Raw genomic sequence first — 14,417 nt, 5'->3', positions numbered from 1 at the left:
TATGGGAAACACTGAGCACCCCTTCCCCCCGCCGTTGACGTTCACGATACAGAGGGCTTCATCAAATAACTTTGAGTGGAGCCAGAAGTTGGAGTACCTCAGTACCTCACTGAGAAAGTTATGTGCACCCCTGGTTATAGTGACACATACATAACAAAAGTTTTTTATACCAATTGTGTGAAATTATTGTTTTGCTTCATTAATCGTTTCATGAACTGAAAACGGTGTCTCCGGTGGATATGCTTTTCAGAGATATGAGATCATCAATCCACAATGAATTTTGTTTTAGCTTAATGCAATGCAATTTTCCTTAACAATCTTATAATCCTTTTCAAGTATTTGGATTAATAATCTGTAAAAAGTCCTTACTTTCTTTTTTATCTGTAAAAATATGGTGACATCTTTTTAGGCACATGATGTTTTGTAATTCTCATTCAAGCCACAAGAGGCTGAAGTTCTAAATAGGACTAAAATCATTTATGAGTTTCGTTTCTCTACCCTCTTAGAAACCATTTGGTCAGAGGTGTTTCTCCCTTGCCCATCAAGGCTTACACAAGCAGATGACAAACATTATTTGCTATCCAAATCAACCACATATTTAATTAATGTTTATGTAAGTTATTTGTTTAAAGCATGGTTTCGTTTGAGCAATGAGGAGTGCCTCTTTCATGTGTTTGTTCAACTCACTTCAAGTCCTCTCGCTGCCTCTGGTTGTTTCCAAGGAAGTTTCCATACTGACAGGAGTGGATGTGCTCGTGGATCTGCAGCAGGAACCACTCGCTGAACTCAAATGCCTATGGAGAGGATTACTATTTAATAAATGCAATAACCACACTGCTAATAAAAAACCAAAGTCATGTAGCTCAAACACACCTGTGGGAACTGCTCTGTCAGCTGCCACACACACTCCAGGAACTGAGTGAAGATAGGAGACACTTCTTTTGGATCCCCGTCCAACTGGTCACACCTAACACACAAACACCGTCACAAAATAAATATTAAGGGTATGACAAACCGACTCAATCTCTAGGCTTAATATATCTAGGTTAAACCTCACCTGTCTGCAAACTTGTGGCCAAAGGAGATCCAGTCTTTCTCTATCAGTACCTAAGACAAGTGTAAAGGAACGTTTGAAGTAAAAGAGACTAAATTGTAGAAGTTGTACTGATCTGCTCTTTAGTGCAATGTGTGTGCATGAGTGTGTTTGGTACCATAAGGCCCTTCATGGTGCGGTAGTAGGGGTCCATGAGCAGCGCCCCCAGGGAGCAGACCTGGGCGGTTCTGTCCCACCCGTCTGAACAATGGACCAACACACTGGCTCCTTCCACTGTCACCGCCTGGGGAGAAGAGGGGGCAGAGAGCAGGGGATTGTGGCATTAAGAAAAAAAGCAGTGAATAAGTCCATCACGATTTAAAGCGATGATATACCAAAAGTGTCATCATTAAATATCACTTAACTATTTATATATGCCATATCCTCTAAGAAAAATACTTAAATATCATGAAAAAACTATATAAAATGTGCAGAAAAGTGCTTAAGGGATGATGTATTTGTGTAGGCCCAACAAGGACTTAACATAACCCTATTTCCCTTGACAAAAGGATTTTGGATTATTGGCGAAAGTAAGCTCTCTAGCAAATAAATGTTTATGACTGGTCGTCCAGCAACATAATATTCACAAATAAACACCACCCTTTGATTACCTTGGTGAGAAAGATAGCTGCGTCCAGAACCGCCTTGATGTGCCGCAGCCAGCCGCTGCTCTCCAGGCCAACCAGGAAGTCGCTCATGGAGAGAGAGCGAGTCCCAGCCACTGAAACACAAACTCATTTCAGGATACTTATGCTTTGTCTGACAACAAATTTAAAGTGCCCTTTAAAATCGGCAAAATAAATGTTATTTGTGTTTGTGTGCCAGTGTGTGTAGCATCATGGGATTTACATTCTAGCATTTTCTGCAGGCTGGTCCTCATCACGTGGATGTTTTCGATTCCAACAAACTGGAAGCGGATGTTGGAGTAGTTGTCCTCGTTCTCGTAGCCTTTGCCTGCTGCTCGATTAGCTAGCGCATTCAACTGCAGGACGGAAAAACACAAAAGTATTGGAAAATATTGTGAAGTTTTACATTTCTGTTGAATACATACAGCAAAGATAAAAGCATTTCAGAACACAGATTAGTTTGGTGGCTACCTTTGGCCTAGTATCCATGACGTAGACAAATCGGCTGTTGTGATTGGCCTTGCAGATGGCCTGCAGCATGCTCTCATCCTCTAGGCATCGCGCGCTGAACCCGGAGAGAGGCTGACTGCATCGACATACTGCCGCCTGTCAGAGGAACAGAGTACACTGATTAGAACGAGGATTTCAAACAAGAAAAAAGTATTCCTGCTAAAATATTACAGAAATTCACCATATGACACCTATCATTACCTCCCTACTACAACAGCAGCCTAATAAAATCCTTATTTAACATTTAAAATCTAATGGGCTGATTTCAAGGAAATGTTTTGACTGCATACTTGTGGGAGAGGTCAAATCTTATCTTTGTTTGACACCCAGTGAGATTTCCTCTAGAGCCACGTCATCCCAAAGGTGTATTCCAATGAAATTTGATATCACATTCAGGCCAACCAGGGAATGAACACTTTCAATAACATGAAACCTCGGGCATTTTCCCTAGCTACACCTTGTGGATAACCTATACACATTTTAACTCAATAATGAATAAGGCTTAACAAAATGTTGAGGTTTAATCTGCTTTCACTGTGCTTAGGTTGTTATAGTACCTTCTTTTCTTGGTAGAAGTATGTGAGAACAGGAAAGCGTCCTTTGCTTCTGAATTTGGAGCTCCCCACAATGATAGGCTTACTGGCAGTGATGGGAACATACAGGTCCCGTGGGTATGTCTCACACACCTGGAAAACACACACACACACACACACACACACACACACACACACACACACACACACACACACACACACACACACACACACACACACACACACACACACACACACACACACACACACACCATTCTCACTGTCAGCAACACTAGCTTTCATCTGGTGGGCTGGAACAAGTGAGTGTTATGGTCTTACGTAAGGCTTTCACATCAACCTCAGCGTGCAGAAACTGAGAGAGAGAGCTGTATTGAGAGGGAGGGGGGGTTTGCAGCACCATTACAAAGGGGATTCGCACTGCACCAAATTCTCCTCCCACTACAAATGCATGGGCACCCAAACCACAATAACATATAAGCTTATTTTAGCAATATGTGTATTCCTCAAAACAATGAGATCCCCCCCTTCATTTATATTCAGGACTCACAGGTGCAAAGAGTTCCACCATGCATCAGCTGCCTGTCTTTGTCATCATATTAGCTGTCTGTCTTTGTCCTATACATCTTTTCCCACTACAGACTAACAGCAGACAATGACACATCCATCAGGCTTTCATCTCAGCCAATCAATAAAGTCCTATCGATAACGTATAACTCCCAAGCCAAGCAGCCCCTCTCTCCGAGTGTGACGCCACAACAAAAAATGGCACACGCTGCACAACAAAAACGTCTCTGTTTCTCACCCTTTCTCCCACCCAAGTTACTCTGTGGGGATTTAAACCACCGGGATGTGGGGGGAGGAGAGATGGAGGATGGGGGTAGATGAGAAAGGGGCTCTATCTCTAACTGGTTTTGCTCTAATTATACAAAGCCTCTGACAAGTGTATGGATTCTTGTGTAGATGTGGTCAGAAAGAGGCAGAAGCTCGTCTATCAGCGCAAACAGTTTTATTAATTAAATAAGAAAAGTGGAAAGATGTTGCACTGTGTACAGACAGACGGTAACAAAAAGAAGGAAAACATAATGTATTTTGTATCGCAGCGAATTACAACATAAAGGATAACATGTTTAATCAGAAAGAAAAGAGTCAAATGGGAACAATTCAAGGAATAAGCAAGGTGGCAATATGTGTGTGGTAAATGTCATTGTCAGTTTGCATTGTCCCTGTGATACTTAGAAGTGTTGCCAAAACAACATTTTTAACCTATGATGCATAATGACAAGTCCCTTAGTTCATAGCTCCCTTCTCTGTCTTTAACTGAAAAAACATTCATATAAATGGATTGGTGACAGTGGCATTAAGTTTAATTATCCAGCCATTACATTGATTTCCATTCTTTTCTCAATCTGAAGAATGGAGAATTAAAGTGATTGCATACTTAATACAAATAGCAAACAACAAATTATAAGCAGGGTAAATATGAACTGACATGGTCTTTCTCTACTCCCCAGATAACCTTTAGTCTGCACTTTTTAACGGCGGGGAAACACACTTACTGCAGATCATGTTACCTCACGACCTCATACTGCACTACACCAGCAGGAGGATGAACGATATCTGAACCTGGAGCAGTGTTGTGGATCAATCAACACATCCCTACTGAGATGGAAAGCTATCATGAACTAGAATAACCCTCAAGTGTCATTGGTACCGTTGTGGTTAGCAGTAGAGAAACTTGCATGATCTCGAATGTCTTGCCCTACAAAAACCCCTCTCTTTAACTGAAGGGTAGGGAACACTCTGCCCCCTGTAACTTGTCTCACTGAATCACTGACAAAGGCCTTTTAGCACAGCAAAACACCCCCTCATTCTTAAAACAAGTGGCGCTTTGCGAGGCTCAACACGCGATGGTTTGTCTTCATTTTTCTGTGCACGGGGGTCTTAGAAAACAGTAAACTTCACCATTTGTCTTGCCCCCACAAAAGAGGGGCAAAGAGGAACACAGTCCAACAGAGGAAAATATATGCTGACTAATGATCTACAATGATGTCAAGCTACATTCACACACAGCTGCGTTAGTAGAACAGCCAGGAGAGGATGGGTGAAGGACTCTGAACCTGACTCAAATGTTTTTTCCTTTACTTGTGTTTTCATACAGGAAACAGTCTATTTTAAATAAAAAGCTTGCAGACATATTCTGTCTCCCTGAAACTGGCTGACAGAAAGTACTTCTTCCTGTAACCCACTCTCATCATCCTGTACAGTGTGTTAGAAGAGAAAGCAGAGCATTAAGAAGCTGCCACATGTTTTAGATCTGAGCAGTATGACTTTTAGGAGAGACCTATAAAAAGAATATGAAATCATGTGACGAAAGTACGAAGAAAAACAACTGGTTGTTTTTGCATGTGTCCTTAGAGAAGAAAGTCATCCAGTGTAGCTACAAATACAGTGCCAAGGTTGAACAGTGTGTGTACGGTCCTTCAGTGTTAGATGATGTTCCCTGACCTTTGTGCCTTGTGGGGCACTGCATGCGGAGAGGGATAGAAAATGTGTGTGTGCATGTGTCTGTTGAAGCATCAGTGCAATGGATCCCTCCAGGTCGAGTATTGCGATAGTGTTACAAGTTTCTTTAAGTAAATCAAAAGTTGTAAATCCCAGAGATTGAGGGTGTAAGTGAGATCCAGATGCAAGACTTAGTCCATCCACAATAATAATAATAACAAAAATACAAATCAAAACTGAGGAGGTCTCCCATTCCAAAAAACACAGGATATCATGTGGCCTTCTGCAGGGCATGTTAAACAAATTGGGTTTTGTAGCTACTACAAAGTAGGCAATTAATAAAACCAGATCTCAAAAAGAGCATCTCCAAAAACAAAACAAAAATGTCTGGGTTATTCCAGCCCATGGATATTGTTCAGTCTGTCCAAGACTATCAGAGGCTGTGAAATGCAGACTAGAGTATTATTTTAACTTTGGCTCTAATATCAAAGGATTAGGAGGTAATTTGTTACAGATTACACAAGATGACAAACTCAGGAAAAACTTTGATTTGATTAGTTCCATATGAGCAACTATGCCATGTGGAATTCCATAATAAAATGTAAAAGATAAAAGGTGCTCTGCTTATCTTCTTTTTGTTTTGCAGTGTGCAGTTGAGCTTTCAGCAGGTCAGGATTTTTTTCCAGGAAGTTACAAGGCATGTGTGTCTTTTGCGAGACCAAGATTGTCAAGAGTCAACCTCCAAAGTTCCAGTGAGGGCCGTGAAGTGTTAACCCAGCTTTTTGGAGTCTCCTCGTGACTTTCTCAAGGGAACAAAACCACTTATTCTCTCCTAACCCGTCATAAGCCAAAACACATAAAGAATGAGAGCTTTCGAGATTTGAGAGGAATTTACAGGCTGTTAACTCTACAGCTCAACATTTTTCTTGGTCTGGGGAAACCTTTGGCTCTGCATAAACAGCACAGAAGTGATGTACACTCAGGTCATCAAGTTAGTAGGTGAGAAAGCACCCATTCCACAAGAGCTACTTCTTGTTTGCGGCTCCCTTTGTGCTGGCAGGTTTGTTTCCAGAACGACGGACGGGCACCTTGGATACAGGGATCCTGGTGCGAGCCGGAGGGGCCTGGGTCTTTGGTGGAGGGGATTCAGCCTCTAGCACAGACGAGAGGGCTGACTGGCTTACTGAGTGGGGAGGCGGGGTCTGTCTGCTGCTCACTGGGATCTTAGATTCCCGAGGAAGGCTGGTGCTGCCTTTCATTGATTGGAAAGAGGAAGAGGAGGAGGATGAAGGAGGGGATGTTGGTGAGCTGGGGCTCAGTTTGTATTCCGTGGATGGAGAGGGAGTACTGTTTTGATCTTCATCCTCTTCAGGGTCATTGTAGAAGTCGTACAGGTGGTCCCCAGAGCAACTGTCGCGTAACAGAGCAATCCTCTGGTTCCGCTGCAGCCCGCTCTCATCAGGTGTGGCTGTGGGCGTCGCTGAGGGTGTGTCCCAGTAACCCTCATCACTGAGAGGCTCTTTTTCACCGGGCGATGTGGGTAGACGGCCATGTGTGTGAGGGAGAGGGGGTTTAGCTGCCCGGCCTCCTGCTGCACCCCCTACTGGAATCTTACTGAGGCCCAGTGCCTTCACCTGGGGGATCTTTCTGTCTGTGCTCCTGTGGGCTGAGGGAAGGTGACAGCTGGAGGGGGCACGGGGGGGATACGTGGAAGTGGGCGTGGAGGAGGAAGGTTGATGTGATCGGGGCAAAGCGGGGGAGTTGTCACCTGTGGAGGGAAGCATGTGCCAGAGCCCCTGCATGTCGGCATCATCCACTCCTTCTGGACTTGCCATTTCTTCCCCCCCACCCATGTAGGCCACCACACCGCTGCCGGCTGGGTGCTGCTGAGGTGGGGGGGGCGCCCGGGCCCGTGCGGGGAGGGAACAAGGCACTGAGCATGCAGAAACAGAGAACATGTGTTGGATCCGCTGCGAAGGTAAAGGGGGTTTGGTTGGGGAGCTACGAGACGGGACACTGGTGATACCAACAGTTCTCCCAACACTTGGTCCCACACTCCCCCCTCCGCTGCTGCTGCTGCTGGTGCCACTGCCCCCATTACCCACTGGCCCCTCTTCCTCAGCATCAGCAATAATGTCACCACAGCCTGTTAGAGAGTCAAAGCTCTTGAGGGACGTGACGTCAGTGAAGAGGAGAGAGCAGAGGCGGTCCATTGAAGGTTCTGAGGGGGGGTCACCCGTGCTGCAACAATCCAAAGGGGGTGTAGCGAGTGAAGGGGTGAGGCTGGAAATTGATGCTTTGGCTATTTGGATAGGGGGGTGCAGCGGCGAGTCAGTGGGTGTGTAAGGAAAGGGGGAGTCTGGCTCACCAGATGGCCCTGGCATGGCAACACAGTGTGGGGGTGTCATAGTAACACTAGTAGTGGGAGTCTCTGGGTTGGGTGATGCCCGTGCATCCCCACAATCCACTTGGTGATGAGGAGGGGGTTCAAGGGTGAGCGTAATATCCGTTACCTTTTCAGAGTCGGCAACATCCCCATCCTTCTCCAGCTTCCGTTCAACCACTTCCCCCTCGCCATCATTTGTTTTGTCCTTACGTCTCCATCGCATGCTGCTAAAAAAGCCCTTTAGGCCCCTCCCTCTTCTGGAAATCCCTGTCCCTCCATTTTCACTCGACCTAAAACTCCCTCGTCGGAGTAAAGAGAAGAAACTTAGCGATTTGCTGAGTGACCTCACCGGCCCTGCCTCTATGATAGCAAGCCCCTCCCCTTTCTGTCCATCAGCATCGTTGTTAGAGCTCGTTAGTCCATCGTGGGTTCTGCTCCTAACGAGCTCCACCGACGCCGCTGACTCGTTTCCATTCAAAGAATTCCCATTGTCAGAGTTCCCGTTGTTCCCGCTGTTGGTAGCCCCTTTGTTCCTGAAGGAGAAGAAGCTGGCCATCCCAGAGCCGGTGCGCCTCTTCCCGAAGAGTTTGAAGGCAGCTTTGTTGATCTTCCCTGTGGGCTGGGGGTCACACTGAGGGGCCACAGGAGGCTCCACACACTCCGACTGCAGCTCCATTATCTAGCACTCTATCGCTCCCACTCTATCGTTAGCCTCAAGCTCTCTAGCTGCCTCTCTGTCCTCTCTCTCTGTCCACACATACACTCACCCTCTCTCTCACTCTTTCTCTCGACCCTGCTGTCTGGTGCTCTTTCACTCCCACTCTGACTTGCTCTAACGCCTGCCTGCTGGTTTTCTCTCAATGCCTGCCTCCCCTCCCCTCCTCTCTCCTACCCTCCCCTTCCCTCTCTCTCTCTCTCTCTTTCAGTCACACACACACACACATGCTAGGACCTGCTCCTTACTGTAACCATGGCAACTGGGTGGGCTAAGCAGCTTTCGTCAACGTTGGCGGGGCGCCAGTGTCTGTCCTCCACACCCTCCCCCATCCTCTTCCTCCTCTCTTCATCTACCTTCCCTGTCACCAATGCACTGTTTGCTCTTCTCTTTGCACTACTCATCAGTTTACAAGCCACACGTGCAACATCCCTGTGTGTGTGTGTGTGTGTGTGTGTGTGTGTGTGTGTGTGTGTGTGTGTGTGTGTGTGTGTCCAATTGTTTGTAGCCACTCATGCAATTAACATACAATCCTCCTTCTTTTAACATTAGCTATACTGTTAGTGTCTACGTTGGCAACCAGCAGACTGTCAGGGGGCATCTAGAGTAGTTAACTGTTTACTAACTGGAGGAAAAAGCAGTGGATAGCCTTAACGTGTTGCCTTGCTGATAATGTTCTTCTTAAATATGCATGGCTTAATATAATAAATGTTCTTTCAGTATGACAACGAACCAAATGATTCTGCAAATGTTCAAACACTCATTGAGGTATTATAGTGTGCTGAACAACACAACATTGATTTATAGCAGCTCTCCATCTCCACTTTTATGGATGTATGTCTTCCAAAATATTTCCTCCTCGCCTGTAGTGGATTCACTGGAGTTCCCCTCTTTTTGCTGAGAGTTTTCCACTCTGAGTGCTCTTTTTACTGCCTATTCTATCCTCCCAACCCCCCATGAATCTCCCTGATACCCCGACCCACTTACAAACTGCCTCTCCCCTCCCCTGCTCCTTCTCTCTCCTCCTCCTCCTCCTCCTCCTTAGTTGCTTTGGGCACAAGCTCTCCTCTTCCAGACCATTGCAATCAAACAATGTCTGCATTCATTCGCCAAAGGCAACACACACACCCACGGATCCACAGATATCTTCACACCCACACAGACACATTTTGAGGGCTTCCCCCAGAGTGAAGCGCTGAAGCATATCTTCCTTACACTTTCCCCATATAAGAACGATAATCTGTCCGCTTAGCCAACAAGTCAGTCACTCGGCCTGTCTGCCAGAGTGCAGGTGCATCAGATACTTAAGCAGAATGCCCTACAGTCATGCTAGCAGGTCAGCTATTGGATGGACTTGACTCTGAGCAGCAGATGGCGGGCAGAGACTGATGAGTGGGCTCAGTTATCACATGATGAGACAAAGGATTTCTTAGGGAGGAAAGGCACATGGTTATCCTGCTTTAATCATTCCAACATCAGCAAAGTACCAGAATGCAATACTAGTCTATTCTGTAAATAGGACCATAATCTAGATCTGATTGTACTCCTAATCCATTTTACAGTGCTGAACCACATTGGATTTGGTGGTGAAACAACAGGTTTTAGAGGATGATACCAATTAAACTTTAAATACAAAAGTAAAATGCTAATGCCGAAAGAACTATTCCAGAAGCTTTTTTATGGACATGTCTATGAAAATGCAACATGTGCTTCCTTAATGAGCTTAGATGAGATGCATGCAAGAAACAGCAGAAGTCCACACACTGTTATCTTCACACACACACCCTCCCCATCTGTCTAAATAGGGTTCCCGTTTCAGCCCCCTGAGTGAAGCTCGGCACTAAGTGGGACAGTTAGAGGACATTTTCTCTCTCTGCCTCTCTTCCTCTTTTACTGTGTTATCCAACAATATGGCGTATCATTTGCATTCTGTCTGCATGTGGCTGCTTAAAGTGCTTTCAAACTCTCCATACTCTGCTTGTGAAGAGCCTCAGGAAGCAAATATTGACTTTGCGTGCAATGGGAATGCATGAAAGGATGGATTGATGCATAGGATGTAGAACATTTGAATACCGGAGATCATCTTGATATGGTGATGGAAAGAACATCAGAATTTGAAAGAACAATTTTTTTATTCAATTTCTGAGGTCATATTAAAATTTAAATAATAAAAGCACAGCCATAGCAACAATGTTCCAGAGATGCAAATCATTTCCATGTTAAGGAAATATTTGTTCTGCAGCTCTTACCTTTATTCCGCATGTAAAGCCTCTAATGAATGAGATTATTGAAGATGACATTGTCTAAAAAGTAATGATCTATTCTTTTTTTAATCCACTTAATCTTTTTACACATGAGTTCCATCATTTCTGAACCTCTGCAAAACCATTAAACTACATATTTATTTTTAGATAAATAATCCAATTCTGAAAATAAAAGTGCAAAGCCACTAAAACAATTTCTGATTCACCACCCTGTTTACTTTGCGTTAAAAAAATTATACAAATATTCCCTTGATTGTATAAAGGTGTGTAAAGGTAATACGCCAAATTCAACTTTGCCTCAATTGGCTTAGGAACACGTAATATCTTACCGTTAATCAGTAATACCAGCAGATATTTTAGGTCTGACAGATGATAAAAAGAAAAAACACCTGCTGTGAACTTGCTACCCACGCTGAAGCCACATTTGCTAATATTTTTGACATTTCAGACAGCAGTGTGTCAGCCATTACTCCAACAAGTCAGGTTACATTTGGATCAGGGCTGCATGTAAGTGTAAGACTTTTGTCAAGGATGGAATAAATACCGTTGACAGGATATCCATATTTTTCCTTTCAGTATGGCCTCCGAGAAATTCCATGACGTGCATTCAATGGTTCACATATATCATGCCTGTAAAGGATTATTGGTGCAAACAGGCAAAGGTTTAGCTGTTTGTTTGCAAACACATGTACCTAACCTTTTGAAATCACACACAGATTCTTATCATCACCATCGTTGCCATCACTAAGAGTCTTGTTAGTCAGGATGTTTTAGGACAGAGGGTCTTCCAGCTCCAGATTAAACTAATCCAGTTTGTGTGTTTGTTGGCGCACATGTCTATGTTTGTGTGGGTAAAGTTAAACCCACAGGATTACCCCCTGTGCTCTTTAGTTACTTTAGAAATCAACAGGGAGTGACACTAAATGTTGTAAAGCCATCTAAGCACAGGCCAAACACTTTTAATGTATGTGTTATGTTTTTTTGCCTTTTTCATAAGCCAAAGAATTAACAGCCCACAAAATACACCTGTACATAACATACGTAATAACCTGAATAATGGTCCTGAATTATTAATTGATCAAATTAAACATTATTTTGCCAACATTACTTTTTTTGCAGCAGATGATTACAGAAAATTACAACTTGAATTCATCATAATATTGATGGCTCTGTAAGATTGAGTTTTTGCCAGATTCCTGATTTTATTTGGGCTGGCTCTTTGACATGACACACCATAGCACATAAATGGAATAGAGCCATGATTATGGTTATTAGTTAGATCTTGGCTTATCCAACTGTAACATTTCCAAGTATCTGTCATGAAAAAAGTATATACCCTCCAGGTGCACACTACACCCCAAATGATTGGGAAACATGCCATGACTATATTTTATGACAAGGGTGTTTTACTTGATAGAGAAAGTAAAAAATGAATAACACCAGTGAGTAGATAGAGAGTGCAATTACCAAATACTGATGAAATGCTTTTGACATCGAGTTCTGCTTTAGGAGAGCAAATCCCATTTTCAACCACATGTGCCCCATCTACATATAGTGTGTGCATGTATACAGTTTGCATATCTATGTGGGCTGTCTGTGTGTACAGTGTATAGACATGTTGCATGAGTATTACAAGCGTTTATGTTGAGTATTACATCCTTGTACTCAGGAGTGCTCTGCCAGCATGGCGTGCAGTATTTATCTGAATGATTCAAAGCCCCCAGCAGCTTGTCTCTAGAAGAGACTGCTCAATATTTAATGTGGGGTAACATGCACAAGTAGGCTACAGGAAGACCTAGTACAGAGAGAGAGAGAGAGGTGAAAAGGGTATAAAGGTGTTAGAGGTAAGAACTTGCCGCACCGCTTTGTCAATATAGAAAAACTGCGTCCAACTTGCATGAACTTGAAGTTTACAGCTATCCAAGCAACTCAAGCAAATACACACTGCAAGGTAGAACATGTCTGTAATCAAACTAAGGCATACAGTTATAAAAAGCCTCTTTTGCAACCAACATATAAATATGTTACATAAATAACTCATAACCATCCCAATGAATTAAAAGTTAACTTAAGGTTGTTGAAAACCTGATTCTTTATTGGTCTGTCGTCTATTCTGTGTGTGTACTCAATTCTTGTTGCCTTTTTCGTCTGATTGTAAAGAGTATGGAGCTTTGGAGAAAGCTGACACAAGGGTTTCAAACATCACACTGCAGTGCCAGTTTATCTTTATTGCAAGTTCTTGTAACTGCTCATAGAGATTGATTTGTCTGAGACCAATGGTCACTTAGTCTGATTGCTTTGTGAATGTGGGTATATGTGTGTGTAAGCACAAAACTCAATTTATTCCTGCAGTTGGGTTTGAGAGAACAGTGAAGCATATTTTTTTCAGTGGGAACTAGCTCACTGAAATGCTGCTAAGACAGATTCTATAAAGTATTTAGAGAGGCACACAGGCTGGAGCCTCCAGAGTAGTTATGTGTTATAGTTTTTTTTTCCTGTCATGCAAAGCACTTCACAAATAAAATGTATGATAATGATGTTGCACTTGCAGAGACTCACACCAATCATTCACCCTGTAAATGCTGACGTCCTGCAGGTTTTACATCTCATCTTCCTGAAGCAATCGGATTGAGTAAGATGTTAGCTTGTACAGTAAATCAAATCCTTTCTGAGCTCCAGTATGAAGGCACCAACACCAGTCTGGAATGTACACAGAATGATTATGGTCTTTGAGAAATGCTGAGCCAAAACACATCATAAATATGTGAACTTCAAGCCTAAATGAACATGCCATGGTCCCAGGGCAACACACCTAACCTACATTGAACAAAAATATAAACGCAACACTTTTGTTTTTGTTCCCACTTTTCATGAGATGAACTCAAAGATCTAAAACATTTTCTATATACACAAAATAACCATTTCTCTCAAATATTGTTCACAAATCTGAAAAAATCTGTGATAGTGAGCACTTCTCCTTTGCCGAGATAATCCATCCCACCTCACAGGTGTGGCATATCAAGATGCTGATTAGACAGCATGATTATTGCACAGGTGTGCCTTAGGCTGGCCACAATAAAACGCATTGAGCATGGTGGGATGCTCTGGATCGGCATATACGACAGCGTGTTCCAGTTCCTGCCAATATCCAGCAACTTTGCACAGGCATTGAAGAGGAGTGGACCAACATTCCACAGGCCACAATCAACAACCTGATCAACTCTATGCACTCGTCCATAACATACGCCTGCCCGATACCATAACCCACCACCACCATGCGCCACTCAATTCACAACATACCCTACACCTAACCCTCATAGACCAGATACTGACTGGTTTTCAGAAACCCCCCAGACCCCCCCAATAAAGCCAAAAAATGCACGTTTCAGAGTGGCCTTTTATTGTGGCCAGCCTAAGGCACACCTGTGCAATAATCATGCTGTCTAATCAGCATCTTGATATGCCACACCTGTGAGGTGGGATGGATTATCTCGGCAAAGGAGAAGTGCTCACTATCACAGATTTTTTAACAATATTTGAGAGAAAGGGTTATTTTGTGTATGAAAATGTTTTAGATCTTTGAGTTCATCTCATGAAAAATGGGAGCAAAAACAAAAGTGTTGCGTTTATATTTTTGTTCAGTGTAGTTAAACAAGAGAGTAAAAAAGAGCCATACTCTATACCTATTAGGGTGGTCCTTAAAATTGAAAGTCGGAAAGTCTAAGCTCCAACCCCCAGAATTCATTCTATTAGTCAAGAAAACTCTC

The 14,417-nt window shown here is 43.4% G+C and overlaps 2 protein-coding genes across 2 annotated transcripts in view; both read right to left on the bottom strand.

Moving 5' to 3' along the window:
* Positions 1-578: 578 nt before the first annotated feature.
* The window catches only part of mtmr6 (myotubularin related protein 6), a 23,372-nt gene continuing 9,533 nt past the window's right edge, over positions 579-14,417 (bottom strand). The window contains exons 5-12 of the mRNA XM_010778378.1: positions 2,787-2,915; positions 2,191-2,325; positions 1,943-2,075; positions 1,705-1,814; positions 1,212-1,337; positions 1,058-1,107; positions 874-967; positions 579-794 (exon numbers count right to left, since the gene is read on the bottom strand). Of these exons, the coding sequence (XP_010776680.1) occupies positions 684-794; positions 874-967; positions 1,058-1,107; positions 1,212-1,337; positions 1,705-1,814; positions 1,943-2,075; positions 2,191-2,325; positions 2,787-2,915 (888 nt within the window). The 3' untranslated portion in view covers positions 579-683. The remainder of the gene's footprint in view (positions 795-873; positions 968-1,057; positions 1,108-1,211; positions 1,338-1,704; positions 1,815-1,942; positions 2,076-2,190; positions 2,326-2,786; positions 2,916-14,417) is intronic.
* Positions 3,773-8,508, bottom strand: amer2 (APC membrane recruitment protein 2). Its single transcript, XM_010778376.1, has one exon. The coding sequence runs from the start codon at positions 8,345-8,347 to the stop codon at positions 6,311-6,313; it is 2,037 nt and encodes a 678-aa protein (XP_010776678.1). The 5' UTR covers positions 8,348-8,508; the 3' UTR covers positions 3,773-6,310.

This window comes from Notothenia coriiceps, unplaced genomic scaffold (assembly GCF_000735185.1).
Source record: "Notothenia coriiceps isolate Sejong01 unplaced genomic scaffold, NC01 NC01_scaffold00019001, whole genome shotgun sequence".
NCBI classification, from domain to species: domain Eukaryota; kingdom Metazoa; phylum Chordata; class Actinopteri; order Perciformes; family Nototheniidae; genus Notothenia; species Notothenia coriiceps.
Note: the sequence above shows the minus strand (reverse complement) of the source record. Positions and strands in the feature narration are given on the sequence as shown.

Coding starts and splice junctions, on each gene's coding strand:
- amer2 (XM_010778376.1), bottom strand. CDS start 8,347: ATGGAGCTGCAGTCGGAGTGTGTGGAGCCTCCTGTGGCCCCTCAGTGT.